At 47.1% G+C, this 13,488-nt stretch overlaps 2 protein-coding genes across 2 annotated transcripts in view; one reads left to right on the top strand and one right to left on the bottom strand.

Moving 5' to 3' along the window:
* LOC145398741 (ergosterol biosynthetic protein 28 homolog) overlaps positions 1-9,547 on the bottom strand; it is a 47,691-nt gene extending 38,144 nt beyond the window's left edge. Inside the window, exons 1-2 of the mRNA XM_080271538.1 lie at positions 9,531-9,547; positions 372-639 (exon numbers count right to left, since the gene is read on the bottom strand). Coding sequence (XP_080127664.1) covers positions 372-639; positions 9,531-9,547 — 285 coding nt within the window. The remainder of the gene's footprint in view (positions 1-371; positions 640-9,530) is intronic.
* The window catches only part of LOC145398763 (toll-like receptor 6), a 54,116-nt gene continuing 46,192 nt past the window's right edge, over positions 5,565-13,488 (top strand). Inside the window, exon 1 of the mRNA XM_080271572.1 lies at positions 5,565-5,784. The gene's annotated coding sequence lies outside the window, so the exon portion shown is untranslated. The remainder of the gene's footprint in view (positions 5,785-13,488) is intronic.

Below are 13,488 nucleotides of genomic sequence, written 5' to 3'. Positions count from 1 at the left end.
AGACTTAGGTAATTCTCACTGTACATTAAAGGTGTCACTGTGATGGGTATGGACACTGTCAGTCTTCACTGTACCACTGATGTGAATAAGCCAAACAATAGACATTGTCAGTCCTTGTTCTATAGGGAGTCACTGTTATTATATAGTGGGCTTCTTGGGCTGCTGAAATCTGGGCTTAATCAGAGGTGGCGCCCGGGCGTAGGAGGCTGGTCCTCGGGCGTGCCCACCGGTAGGGGACACGGGACTACTGCAGGTGGTGAGGTCGCCCAGGTGTGGTCACGGTCCGGGGTGCAGGGAGGCCCTTCCTTAGTGGGGCCTCGACCTGACAGGTGGCCCTCAGGACTGGGGCCAAACAAGGCTAGGAGTCGCGCCTGCTGCCGTCTGCTCCTGGCGGAGGGTCGTCGGTGGGACGGGCTCGGGAAGTCCCGCCCCGGGGTCCTGGTTGCGTCCCTGGGTGGCTGGGGGCTGCGGTCACCACTGGGCTGGACCGCCATCAGGAGTGGCCTGCGGCGTCCCTTCCGGGTGGCGTCCGTCAGGGCCGGGCGTCGTCCAGGGGCGACTCGTAGGGCGTGGACTCCCTCTCCCGGGATTGGGCCCTGCCACCACTCCTCAATCGGCAGCTCCTCCTGGGGACCACACCTGTGGGGAGAATGAGAAGGGCGTCCCGCGCGGCCTCTGGGTGGTAGGTGGGCCGCGCCAGGGACTTTCTCCGACAGGGAGGCCCTAGGGACTGCAGACGAAGGGCGTACAGTGGCCTCTCCTTCCCAGGTATGGAAAAATGGCTGATACCGCGCTGCCGCTCCCGGAGGAGGTGGAGGCAGATGAAGGGCGTACAGTGGCCGCTCCTTCCCCGACGTGGACAGTAGCAGCAGCAGCAGCAGTGGTAGCATTAGTAGTAGTATAGTAGTAGCAGCAGCAGCAGCAGCAGCAGTGGTAGCATTAGTAGTAGTAGTAGCAGCAGCAGCAGCAGTGGTAGCATTAGTAGTAGTATAGTAGTAGTAGCAGCAGCAGCAGCAGCAGCAGTGGTAGCATTAGTAGTAGTAGTAGTAGTAGTAGCAGCAGCAGCAGTGGTAGCATTAGTAGTAGTAGTAGTAGTAGCAGCAGCAGCAAAAGCAGTAGAAGTAGCTGTTGTTCTTGTCGCTGTTGTTGTAAATTCGTCTGAAATGTGAACCTGGTGGACTGCAGGCTGAAGTTGCCCTCATCCTGCAGTCCACCATCCTCCTTTGGGGTGGATAGGGCGGGAGTTGAGGGATGTTTGAATAACCGGGCAGTGGAGCCGCTCAGTTATATCAGTGCCACCACGTGAAGGCGTCCCTCTCCAGCACCATCTATTCTAAGGGAAAGAAGAGTAGAATAAATTAAAAAGGTAATCTGATTTATATTATTCTCGCCGGATTAAGGAAGGTCCCTAACACCTTTTCCTAAGCAATTTATTTTGTTTATTGCACCTTATCATCCTATTCTGTTGTATAATTCAATCATTTCCTGTGGCACCCTCGGGGATGCATAGGGCCTCGATGAACTCACACCACCACATCCTATCTTGTGCTAACTCCTCAAGATCTCCCCAACACTCATCTCCAGCTTCCCGTCTCATTGTCCTCACCCACGTCTCTTTTGGCCTTCCTCTACATCTCCTACCAAGTGCCACCCACCCTGGTGTACCTCGTACTATTCCCTGTCTCCTATACACATGTCCCAGCCACTTCCATCGTGCGAATCTAACATATTCATCGATCGGCTGCACTCCCGTTATTTCTCTAATTCTACTATTTGGTATCCTTTCCCACCACTTAACTCCTAATATTCTTCTAAGTGCTTTGTTTTCAAACACCAAGAATTTATTTTCCATAGTCACTGTGCTGTACCAAGACTCGTGTCCATAAATTAAGATACTCCTAACCATTACCTTATAAAGTTTGATTTTTGTATGCACAGAAAAATTGTTATTATTCCAAATATTTTTAAGCATTCCCATTGCCTGATTAGCCTTCTTTAACCTTTCCTCGAATTCAAAGTTCAAAGAACCATCCTTGGCTAAATAAGTAGGCTACCTAAATATTTAAACCTATCAACTTGCTTTACAACCATACCTCCAATTACACATTCCTGCGCATTTTCCATATTCATATTGATTATTTCAGTTTTTCCACAATTAATAACCAAACCCACCTTGCGACCTTCACTCACCAAACAGTCCAACACTCTCTGCATCTCTTCTGGACCACAGAGTTATAACTCTGTGTTCTGGACCATCACAAATCAAAACTATAACATCTGCATAATCTAAATCCAAAAGTTTCCTGTTCTCTCCCCAAAGTATACCTCCACCGGTTTCTGTTCCAACGCGTTTCATAATGTAATCAATGACCAATATAAATAGTAAAGGCGATAGAACACCACCTTGAATTACTCCGGACTTGACTTCAAACGAATCACTCAGACAACCATCAACCATCACTTTACAAGCGATTTATTCTGTTGTATAAATCCTTGCATTATCACCATACTCTACATAAATAACGTACAAAAGGTTATTTTCTCCCTAATACCTTTTCCTAAGCGATTTATTTTGTTTATTACACCTTATTATCCTATTCTGTTATATAAATCATTCCAGTATCACCATACCCTATAAATAACGTACAAAAGGTTATATTCTTCTTAACACCTTTTCCTAAGCGATATATTTTGCTTATTACACTTTATTGTCCAATATCACCATACTCTTCATAAATAACTTACAGAAGGATATTAACCAGCTATATCCAGAAGTAAATCACTGAGGAAGAGATGTTGGGGAGATTCCTTACTCGACGAGAACACTGGCGCCTGGTACTTCAAATATTCAAACCTAAACAAAGCCGTCCGCAGAGAACAAAAATAAAATCGGAAGCGCCTCCACGGATTGAAGGGCTTAATTGAATAGTCAGGAATTAATGAGAATATATATATTTTTTGGATTAACTTCACCCCAGATTTTTTTTTTTTTGTCAGTTTACTTCACGTAGCTCAGACAGAAAAAGACTGCTATGGCTCTACGTCCTTTCCATTGCACTTCTTCGTGACTAGCATCATACTCTGGGCCCGTATTCTCGTCGGTTAAGGAGGCTTCCCAACACCTCATCTTTAGCGATTTATTTTTGGATATGGTTGGCTAACGACCTTTTGAACGTTATTAATGCATATTATGGAGATATTGGAAGGATTTGTATAACGCAGAAAAGGACAGTAGGGCGTAATAAACAAACTGAATCGCTTAGAAAAAAGTGTTAGGGAGCTTCCGACAAGAATACGGGTTCTAGTGTTAATCTAATGTTACAATTCAAGATTGATGATGGAGATGGCAATTTTAGGCCAAATGAGGACGTGAAGGAGCGTTGTGATGTGGATGTGGATGTGATAGAAAGCTTTAGGAGAAATACACTGAGGTGGTTTGGCCATGTGGAGACAATGGGTAGCGGCTGCGAGAGACTAACTAGAAGAGTGTGAGTGATGTGGAAGGGGGAAGAGGGAGGGGGAGACCGAGGATGAGATGGAGGGATGGAGCAGAGAGGTATATGAGGGAGGGGTGTGTGAGTTGGGAGGAGGGCAATGAAATGGCAGGGGACAGGGCGACATGGAGGCGATTTGTTTGTGGCCACCCTTCATGGGATTGAGGCGTCTGGAGAGAGAGAAGGGGGGGAGGGAGAGAAGGAAAAGAAAATGAATCCTAAATCTACCCAGATTTCTTTCTGCTAAAAGGAAGAAAAAGGAGAGGAGGAGGAGGAGGAAGAAGAAGAAAAAGAAAAGGAGGAGGAGGAGGAGAAAGAGGAAAAAGAAGAAGAGGAGGAAGAGGGGAGGAAGAAGAGGTGGTGGTGAAGGAGGTAGAGGGGGAAGAAAATGAGGAGTGAAAGATGAGAAAGAAGAATAGCAGGCTGTTTATGTTAAATCCAGTCTTAGGGCGGGTGGAGTACAGCCTGTGAAGAATTATGTATGTAAGGAAGCAACGCCATTAACCCCTTCACTCCTAGGACGCAGTTTTAGATGCGGGAGCATCTCTTGGCCAGGTATTGTGAGTCTGTCTCTCACTAACGATGTTCGGACGGCAGGTGCATCAAAAACACACAAGAAAATAAATAGCCGAGGAAAATGTGCTACGAAGCCTCCTATGCCACCTGAGTACGGTCCTTCAGTGGATCTGCACAAAAACATTTAATTTTCTGACCTTTGACTTTAACCCCTGACCTTTGTCCTCAGTCTGTGATCTTTAACCTTGACCCGTGACCTTGACCTTGCACAGCCCTGCACCAGAGCCAAACACCTTTTCCCTCACACACAGGCAGTGTACAGTATGTGCAGCACTGTACCCACATCTGACGAGAATGCCGCGTCCTGAAGTTAAACCTGACATGACGTTTGACCCGTGATGGCGATGCACCAAAACAGTATCGCATCTTCCCACACCTACACATAATGTTGCTGTCAGTTTGGCTCCAAATCAGATCAGGATTTAATGAGATATTGAATTTACATACACACATATATACATACATACATACCACGTACATAAATACATACATACGTAGAGACTGCATCATACGCTGGAGGCCTTTGACATCGCTAGTTAGAACGGTGTGATAGCGTGATATGTAGCTGATTGTGGCAGAGTGCATGGCCTAGTATTTGGCAGTGACTGACGGTTGGGTTACTGCATTCCCACGACAAGCAATACATACATACATAACTTACATACGATAAGTAAATAAATAAACATATATATATATATATATATATATATATATATATATATATATATATATATATATATATACACACAGTATATAAAGAGTTCTGAGAAGACTGCTCAAAGTTTTCCCATTACACTTGGCATCATGGCTTAGGCCAGGCCGGATAGATGTGGCAACACTATTATCGGATGTTGCCACAATATCACAGTGTGTGTATTGAAATGTGCTGTGCCATTATAAGTCATTCAACGTAACTATGATGTAGAGTATGCTTCAGTATTTATGCAAATATATATTTTTTCTTATTCATTTGCATTATGATTAATAACTATTTCAAAACAGCTCATATTTGCACTTCTTAATCTGCTGAAGGAATTACATGGATTGTCTGAGTACTACATTTCATTTGTTGGTTGCGTAATCAGGCAGTTCCGGCAATAAGTCCTGATCCATTGTTTTCTTCTGCTCTTGTTTTTGTCTTAAATGGCCTCTTGCAATACAATAAACACGAGGACAACACATACACTGCGCACGTTGCCAATTGTCTAAGCAATAATTAAACATTTTCCATGTTGTTTCAGGACTCCGACAGACAGTGGACTTACTGGTGACTTACATTTAACTAAAATCTAATCAGCGTACAGTGACTACCAATGAATATAAGGGTGTTTGACGTAAAACAAAGGAATATAATGAATGTGGGTGGCGTGTGGCAATGAAGTGGGCCAGGGTGCGCGACAGACAGTCACTCTGGCCAGTGCGGGTTGGGTGGTTACACTGGGAAGGTGGGGAGTATTAAGTCCGATTACTTTTCCAAGCCTTCATAGACTATAACGGTAATATAACCCACAGAACGTTAAAAATAGCTCTGTTAGGTTGCTGTCGTGGCCGTGGGAGAGCTACCAGTGCAATATTTCGGGAAACAAAACGGGAAATTCGATGGTGCATCAACAAGTGGTGGTGGTGGTAGTGGCCTTGTTCTCAGGCGTATCTGCCAGTAAGGAACCCCTGGCCACCCCTTGACATGCACAACCACCCATTCACAACCAGCAGTGTGAGTATATACACTTCTCCACCTACCAAAAAGCGCCTTGTTTATTTGCTGAACTAGGTATACGACTGTCAGGGATTTCCGCTGTCGTCTGTAACGGCCTTGTTATTGGATGTGTGATGCCTGAGAGCAGAGGTTTCGCACGATTGTTATGGTCTGTTTATGTAATGGTTTCACTGTTGTCCATGTTCGTATAGTGTACGGTAGGGTGAATAGACGTTACCATCCCCATTATTCTCGCCTCATTTTGCTATTTTGAACCTCCTACGGTCGGCCTAATTTCAGATTTGTGTATGGGTCAGGTTATATTATTGTCATTAAATTAAACTAACTGCATCAGACATTTGGTGAGAGAAAATAGGTCATATGCTTTGTTTTGGCCTGACATTTGACCTTTGACATCCTTCTTATGCTCTTGCACAGGATGTATAAAAGACCAAGTAAACACGTGTGCACTACGCATTTTATTACATTAGGAAGGCTTTATCATTTTTTTCTTTATGAGGGGGATGTGAGCTGGGAAATGGCAGAGGATAGGGCGACATGGAGGCGGTTTGTTTGTGGCCACCCTTTACGGGACTACGGCGTCTGGCAATAGATTTTTTTTTTTTAAACTTTATATACAGGAACTCTTATATATCTTATCAGCTTTTTAAAGGCTGAAAAACATTATCATATTCTTGAATGACCATTGCGTTTAAGTGCATCCTCTTATTTTTTATAATTTACAAACGAAAATACACTAAAATGAGCCCAAATTATTTTTCCGGAAAGCAGTTTAATACTTTGCTCTTTCCGCAGATTTAAAAACGAGAAGGGCATATTGTAGACGGATTTGCTGTGCTGTGACTTCATAGAAAAGACAAATAAAAAAATTCTAGTAACAGTGACGAGGCCAAGACGTGTGTGTGTGTGTGTGTGTGTGTGTGTGTGTGAAAGTGAAGTGAGAGTAGGAGGAAATTCCGATCTGGCGACTGGCTTGCTTCTGTGCCCCTCCTGCTGGTGTGGGTGATTGGGGGGGAGGGGGAATGCAGGTGCAAGGTGTGGAGATGTGTGGATGGCTGGATGGAACGATGGTTGGATGGGTGGATAGATGATGGGGTGAATGGATGGGTGGAAGGGAAAGGGGGGTGTGGTGGAAGGTGTGGAGATATGTGGATGGATGGCTAAGTGGATGGATGGATGGTTGGAAGGGTGGGATGAATGGAAGGATGCATGGATAAGTGGATGGATGGAGGGACAAGTGTGGAAGGATTTATGGAGAGTGGACGACTGAAAGGTTAAATAAATTGGATGGATGTGAGGATGTTGGGATGGGTGGATGGATGGTTAGATGGATGGGAACGCGCTTTGGTAGGTGATTGGGTGGCTGGATGGTTGGATAGACGGAAGATGTTGGGATGGATGGATGGAACTCAGGGCGGATGGGAGGTTTGATGGATTGTTGGATGGGTGGAAGGATAGATGGAACATTTGTTGTATAGTGGAGTGGAAAGATGGATGAATTAGAGTTGAATGGATGGATTGCTGGATCGGTAAAAAGGATGGGTGGATGGATTGTTGGATGAATGGAGGATGTTTGGATGGATGGTATGATTGAGGGAAGAATGCGTAGATGAATGGAAGGATGGTTGGCTGTGGGAAAGATGGATGGGTGGGTGGTTAGCTGGGTGGATGGATGGTTGGAGGGAGGGAGGAAAGATTGATGGAGGGAGGGAGGGAGGGAGGAAAGGTAGGTGGATGGATGGATGGTCAGCTAGATGGATGGATGGTTAGCTGGATGGAAGGATGCTCGAAGGAGAGAAAGGATATCTAGACGAGAGACAGTATGGTCGGATAGATGAAGAGAATGATGGATGGATGGATGAGTGGATGGTGTTTATTCATAGTTATTCATGTGGATCTCTCTCTCTCTCTCTCTCTCTCTCTCTCTCTCTCTCTGCCAGTATCATCTCCCTCCATCCACTCATGCACGCATTCACACTTCCAACCATCCACTCACCGAATTAACCTCACATCCACACATCCAGTCTGAGAACCATACACTCACCCAATTAACCACACATCCACACACACACAGTCTGAGAACCATCCATTCATCCAGTTAACCACATCTCCAACATCTCCACGCACACTGTCTTAGAACCATCCACTCATCCAATTAACCACTCATCTACACACCCAGTCTTAGAACCATCCACTCATCCAGTTCACCATTCATCCACACATCCAGTCTTAGAACCATCCACTCATCCAATTAACCACTCATCCACACACACACAGTCTGAGAACCATCCATTCATCCAGTTAACCACATCTCCAACATCTCCACGCACACTGTCTTCGAACCATCCACTCATCCAGATAACTACTCATCCACACATCCACCCAGACGACACAGAATCGTAGACCATAATCAAGGTGGCAGTGTAAGGTTCCTAGCACCTTTTTCTTAGCGATTTATTATACCAGTTGCCCCTTGATTACTCTCTCCTAGGATATTTAGATGTAGTTGGAACATGGCTCGCCTCAGTAGCGGAGGAGAGGATGAAAAGGTGTAATGTACAAAATAAATCGCTAAGGAAGAGGAGTAACGAAGCTTTATGAGTCACTTTAAGACAATAAATTTCACAGAGTACGTCAACAAGCAACAATCAAGTGTCAGTCCAGATTCCTAATTGCACTACTGGGTCAAGAGGGAAAAAAGCAAAGAGAGAGAGAGAAACTGCTTTTGCCTAAGACTCTGGCCGGCGTAGGAATGGGTCTGGGGTTTTTCCAGTTGGTGATTGTAAGTGGTAACCATTACACTGCAGTCCAGCCACCCACCCTGACGTGCATCCTGCCAGCGCCAAGGGAGGGGAGTACGCAGGGAGGGAGGCAGGAGCAGCGCCAAAGGGGGAGGATAGGTAGGTACGCAGATAGAAAGAGAGAGAGGGGAGGGAGGGAGGGAGGGGAAGAAAACAGGTCTTGCTGCTGTCCTGCCCTGCCCATGCACTACCCCACTCCCTCTTCCCTCCCCTCCCCTCCCCTTCCCTTCTTTCCCTGTTCCTTGACCCTGCCTCCCTTTCCCTTCCCTCCCCTATTCGCCGCCCCCATCCCTCCTCCCTTCTCTTGTCCTCCCCTCCCCCTCCCCTAACCTTCTCTCACTCCCCTACTCCCCCTACCCTAATCCTTCTTCCCTCCCCTCTCCCTCCCCTCCTCACCCCTCCCCTCTCCCTCCCGTCCCCTCCCCTCTCCCTTCTTCCCCTCCCCTCCCCCCCTTTCCAATCCACCCTGCCCTGGCCTGCCCTCCCTTCCCTCCCTGTTCCTTGACCCTGCCTCCCTCCCTTCCACTCACCTCTGCTACGCTCTCTCTCCCTTAGCCTACCTGCTTACCATCCTTTGATCTCTCCTCCCCCTCCCTTCATTCTCTCCAGCCTTTTTCTTCCTTCTCTCCAGCTTCTCTCATTCTTCTTTTTCTGGACCCTTTCTCTTCCCTCCCTCCACCCTTTCTCTTCCCTCCCTCCACCCTTTCTCTTCATTCCCTCCCTCCAGCCTTTTTCTTTCTTCTTTCTCTCCACCCTCTCTCTTCCTTCTCTCCACCCCCTCTCTTTCTTCCTTCTCTCCACCCCCTCTCTCTCTGCTTCTCTCCATCTTCTCCCTGGACATCCACTCTGTGCACTGTGCAGTTTCCCGTCAGCTCACCCTGGCCGTGCATAATGTCATGTGTTAGTTATATATTTGAGTATTCATTTTACTCTATTACTTACCCTTTGAGGTTATTCATACTGGTAACTTATAGATAAAGTATTCTAGAATGTAGCTTTTCCTTTTCAGTCCCTCCTATTACATTTCCATGTCAGTTTTTCCATGCTGCATGTGGTCCTTCTCACTTTTTCCTGTCAGTTTTAGCTGAGGGTCTTGCGACGGGGGGAGCCTTCTTGCTTTACACTCCTTATCCTTCAGCATGTAGAGTTAGATCGTGTAGTCATAGTCTACTCTGTAACAAACAGCCTCGGAAGGACCATAAGGCTTGTTATCCCTTCCTTACCTCCGTCCTCTCCCTCCCTTCCTGTTCTCCCTCATCTCCAACCCTTCCTTCTCTTCGTCCTCTCCATCCTCTCCTCTTCCTTCTCTCCATCCTCTCCCTCCCTTCCCTTTCCATCCTCTCCCTCCCTCCCTACTCTCCCTCCTCTCCTTTCCTTCCTTCTGTCTATCCTCCTCGCATCCTCCTCCTATCCTTCCATTCTCCTCCCATCCTTCCATCCTCCTCCTCCCATCCTTCCATCCTTCTCCCATCCTTCCATCCTCCTCCTCCTCCCATCCTTCCTTCCTTCCATCCTCCTTCCATCCTTCCACCCTCCTCCTTCCTTCCATCCTCCTTCCTTCCTTCCATCCTCCTTCCATCCTTCCACCCTCCTCCTTCCTTCCATCCTTCTTCCTTCCTTCCATCCTCCTTCCTTCCTTCCACCCTCCTCCTTTCTTCCATCCTTCTCCCTTCCTTCCATCCTCCTTCCTTCCTTCCACCCTCCTCCTTCCTTCCATCCTTCTCCCTTCCTTCCATCCTCCTTCCTTCCCTCCATTCTCCTCCTTCCTTCCATCCTTCTCCCTTCCTTCCATCCTTCTCCCTTCCATCCATCCTCCTCCTTCCTTCCATCCTTCTCCCTTCCTTCCATCCTTCTCCCTTCCTTCCATCCTCCTTCCTTCCCTCCATCTTCCTTCCTTCCTTCCATCCTCCTCCTTCCTTCCATCCTTCTCCCTTCCATCCATCCTCCTCCTCCCTTCCATTCTCCTTCTCCCTTATTTTTCTCCATCCTCTCTCTCTCTCTCTCTCTCTCTCTCTCTCTCTCTCTCTCCTTTCATTCTCGTCCTTCCTCTTCCTCTTTCTTCACTCCCCCTCCCCCCCAACTATCACGACTACTCCCCTCCCCTCACCCCTTTCCTCCCCTCCCCTCCCCTCCCCTCACCCCTTTCCTCCCCTCCCCTCCCCTTTAAAGCTCTTCCTACATTCGCCCCTCTTCAAACCTCCGCCTTACCTCCCTCTCTCTCTCTCTCTCTCTCCGATATATAACCAGATTTTGGCGCCTGGTGGTTTAGTGGGTAATTACGGCGCTCCAGTCAGATAGAGCCTGTGAAGGTTTATATCCAAGGGGTGGTTGAGGTTTATTTCTGATGTAATGCCACTCAGGGATGAGTGAGGCTGGTCACTCTCATCTTAAATGTCAGGACCAACTTGCCTATCCCCGGGCTCCTACGCTCCTCATCGGGCAACGTAGGATTGGATGATGGATGGATGGATACGGTATATATTTTGTTTATGTATCTGTCTGTCTTTATGTCTGTCTGTCTCTGTCTAAAGCTGTCTGTCTTGTATTGTGTTTATATAATTATTTATTCATTTTATACCGTATGTAGCCTATGTACCGATATATATATATATATATATATATATATATATATATATATATATATATATATATATATATATATATATATGCAGTATGTAGGAGCCTCTGTGGTACAGTACAGTGGTCAGTGGTATAGTGTGCGTTTCACACGCTGGTGAACGCGGGTTCACCTCCCGCCAGTTGTTAAAACTTTGGGAAGCGTTCATCAAGCCACTTGCTACTAAGGCGGACACAAGGGGTGCTGTGGTTGAACCAGTGTCGCATACTAGTATGCTTGCACCCAGTCGGCTTAAGGCGGGCAGATTACACTTGGTTCACAGACTACACACACATCCAAAGCCACTACAACACTACAATCACACTTACAAGCACTTCTCACCCTACATACAGTCTCTACCAGACAGCCTAAGCCACTGGGTAGAGATACATTGGCTGTATCGTCCCTGCTTTGGTAGGGATAGGCCGGTCCTGCAGTGGACCTCAACGGCTGATGATGATATATATATATATATATATATATATATATATATATATATATATATATATCCTATGTATGTATATGTGTGTGTGCGTGTGTGCACCGGTATGTATGTAAGTATATGGGTCATTTTCTCGATTTTGTATACTGTACATACACCTGTCTGGTGTTTATGTTTTAATACCAGCAGAGATGCTCTAAGTAGCCCACCATACACGGAATAAGGAAGGACGTATACCAGGAAGGTAGAGGTATTACTGGTCTCTCGTATTCAACATCCACCTCTCACCCTCTTTTTCCTTCCTTCTTTCTTTCCTTCTTTCCTTTCTTCTTTTCTTCCTTCCTCCCTTCCTTCCTTCCTTCCCTCCTGTCTTCCTGCCTACTTATCATCCTGCCTGTCTTCCCTCATCCTCTCTTGCCCAACACGCACCATCTTCCTTTTCACCTTTCCTTCCTGTCTACGCTCTTACCTATCCATGTACCGTATCTGTCTGTCTTTTCCCTCCTCTTTCTCATCATCCACCTCACACCATCTCCTGCTTTCCCTCCTTCCTTCCTCCCTTATTTCCTTCCTACCTACCTGTCTGTCTGTCTGTCTGTCTGTCTGTCTGTTTATTTTCTTTATTTCTCAACTCCCACTTCTCACTATCTTTGCCTCCCTCCTTCATTCCTCCTTCTCTCTCCTCATTGCTCACCTCCCTCCCTCTTTCCCTGTCTGTCTGCCTGTCTGTCTCTGTCCGTCTGTCTGTCTTTTCCTCCACCTCCTCTTCCTCTCAGCACCCACTTCACACCATCTTTCCCTCCTCCCTTGTGCCTTCTTCCTTCCTCCACACTGTGCGGTTTCCACGCTGTCTACAGACATCCATTAACCCAACGACCCGTACATAATGTGATGCGTTAATTATTTATTTATTTGATTATTCATTTTACATTACTACCGTACTTTCTCTTTTAGGTTATTCAAACTGGTAGCTTATACTGTATTATACAATGTAACTGGCGGTATCTTTTTCAGTCTTTCCTATGAAATTTCCATGTCAGTTTTTCCATGATGCATGGGGGTTTTTCTCACTTTTTCCTGCTAGTTTTAACTGGAGGGTTTGGAGGCGGGGGGAGCCTTCTTGCTTTACACTCCTTATCCTTCAGCATGTAGAGTTAGATCTTGTAGTCATAGTCTACTCTGTAACAAGCAGCCTTGAAAGGATCATAAAGTCTGTTGCTGTTTGCTTTCCTTTGTACGCCTACTTCTTCCCACCTCTCTGCTCACGTCCCTCCTTCCCTCTCTGTCCGTCTGTATGTATGTCTGATCCTCCTCCTCCTCTCAACACCCACTTCTCACCATCTTTCCCCCCTCCTTCTTTCCTTCCTTCCTTCCCTCCTCTCCTCACCTCCCTCTTTCCCTGTCTGTCTCCTCCTCCTCCTCTTAACACCCACTCCTTATCTTCCCTACTTGAGACATCCTGGCCATCTCAGTGCGGCTTCCTACCACACCCCACCACACCACACTCCACCACACCCCACCACACCACACCACACCACACCACACCACACCACACTCCACGCCACCACCCCACCCCACCCCACCCCACCCCACCCCACCCCACCCCTCCCCACCCCACCCCACCGCACCACCCCACCCCACCCCACCCCACCCCACCCCACCACCACCCCACCCCACCCCACCCCACACCACACCACACCCCACCACACCCCACCACACCCCACCACACCACACCCCACCACACCACACCACACCACACCCCACCACACCACACCACACCCCACCACACCACACCACACCCCACCACACCACACCACACCCCACCACATCCCACCCCACCA

Source organism: Coenobita brevimanus, chromosome 46 (genome assembly GCF_032717465.1).
Source record: "Coenobita brevimanus isolate Jiangsu-jjx chromosome 46, ASM3271746v2, whole genome shotgun sequence".
Classification (NCBI taxonomy): domain Eukaryota; kingdom Metazoa; phylum Arthropoda; class Malacostraca; order Decapoda; family Coenobitidae; genus Coenobita; species Coenobita brevimanus.
The sequence above is the reverse complement of the archived record's forward strand: the minus strand, read 5'-3'. Positions and strand labels throughout refer to the sequence as shown.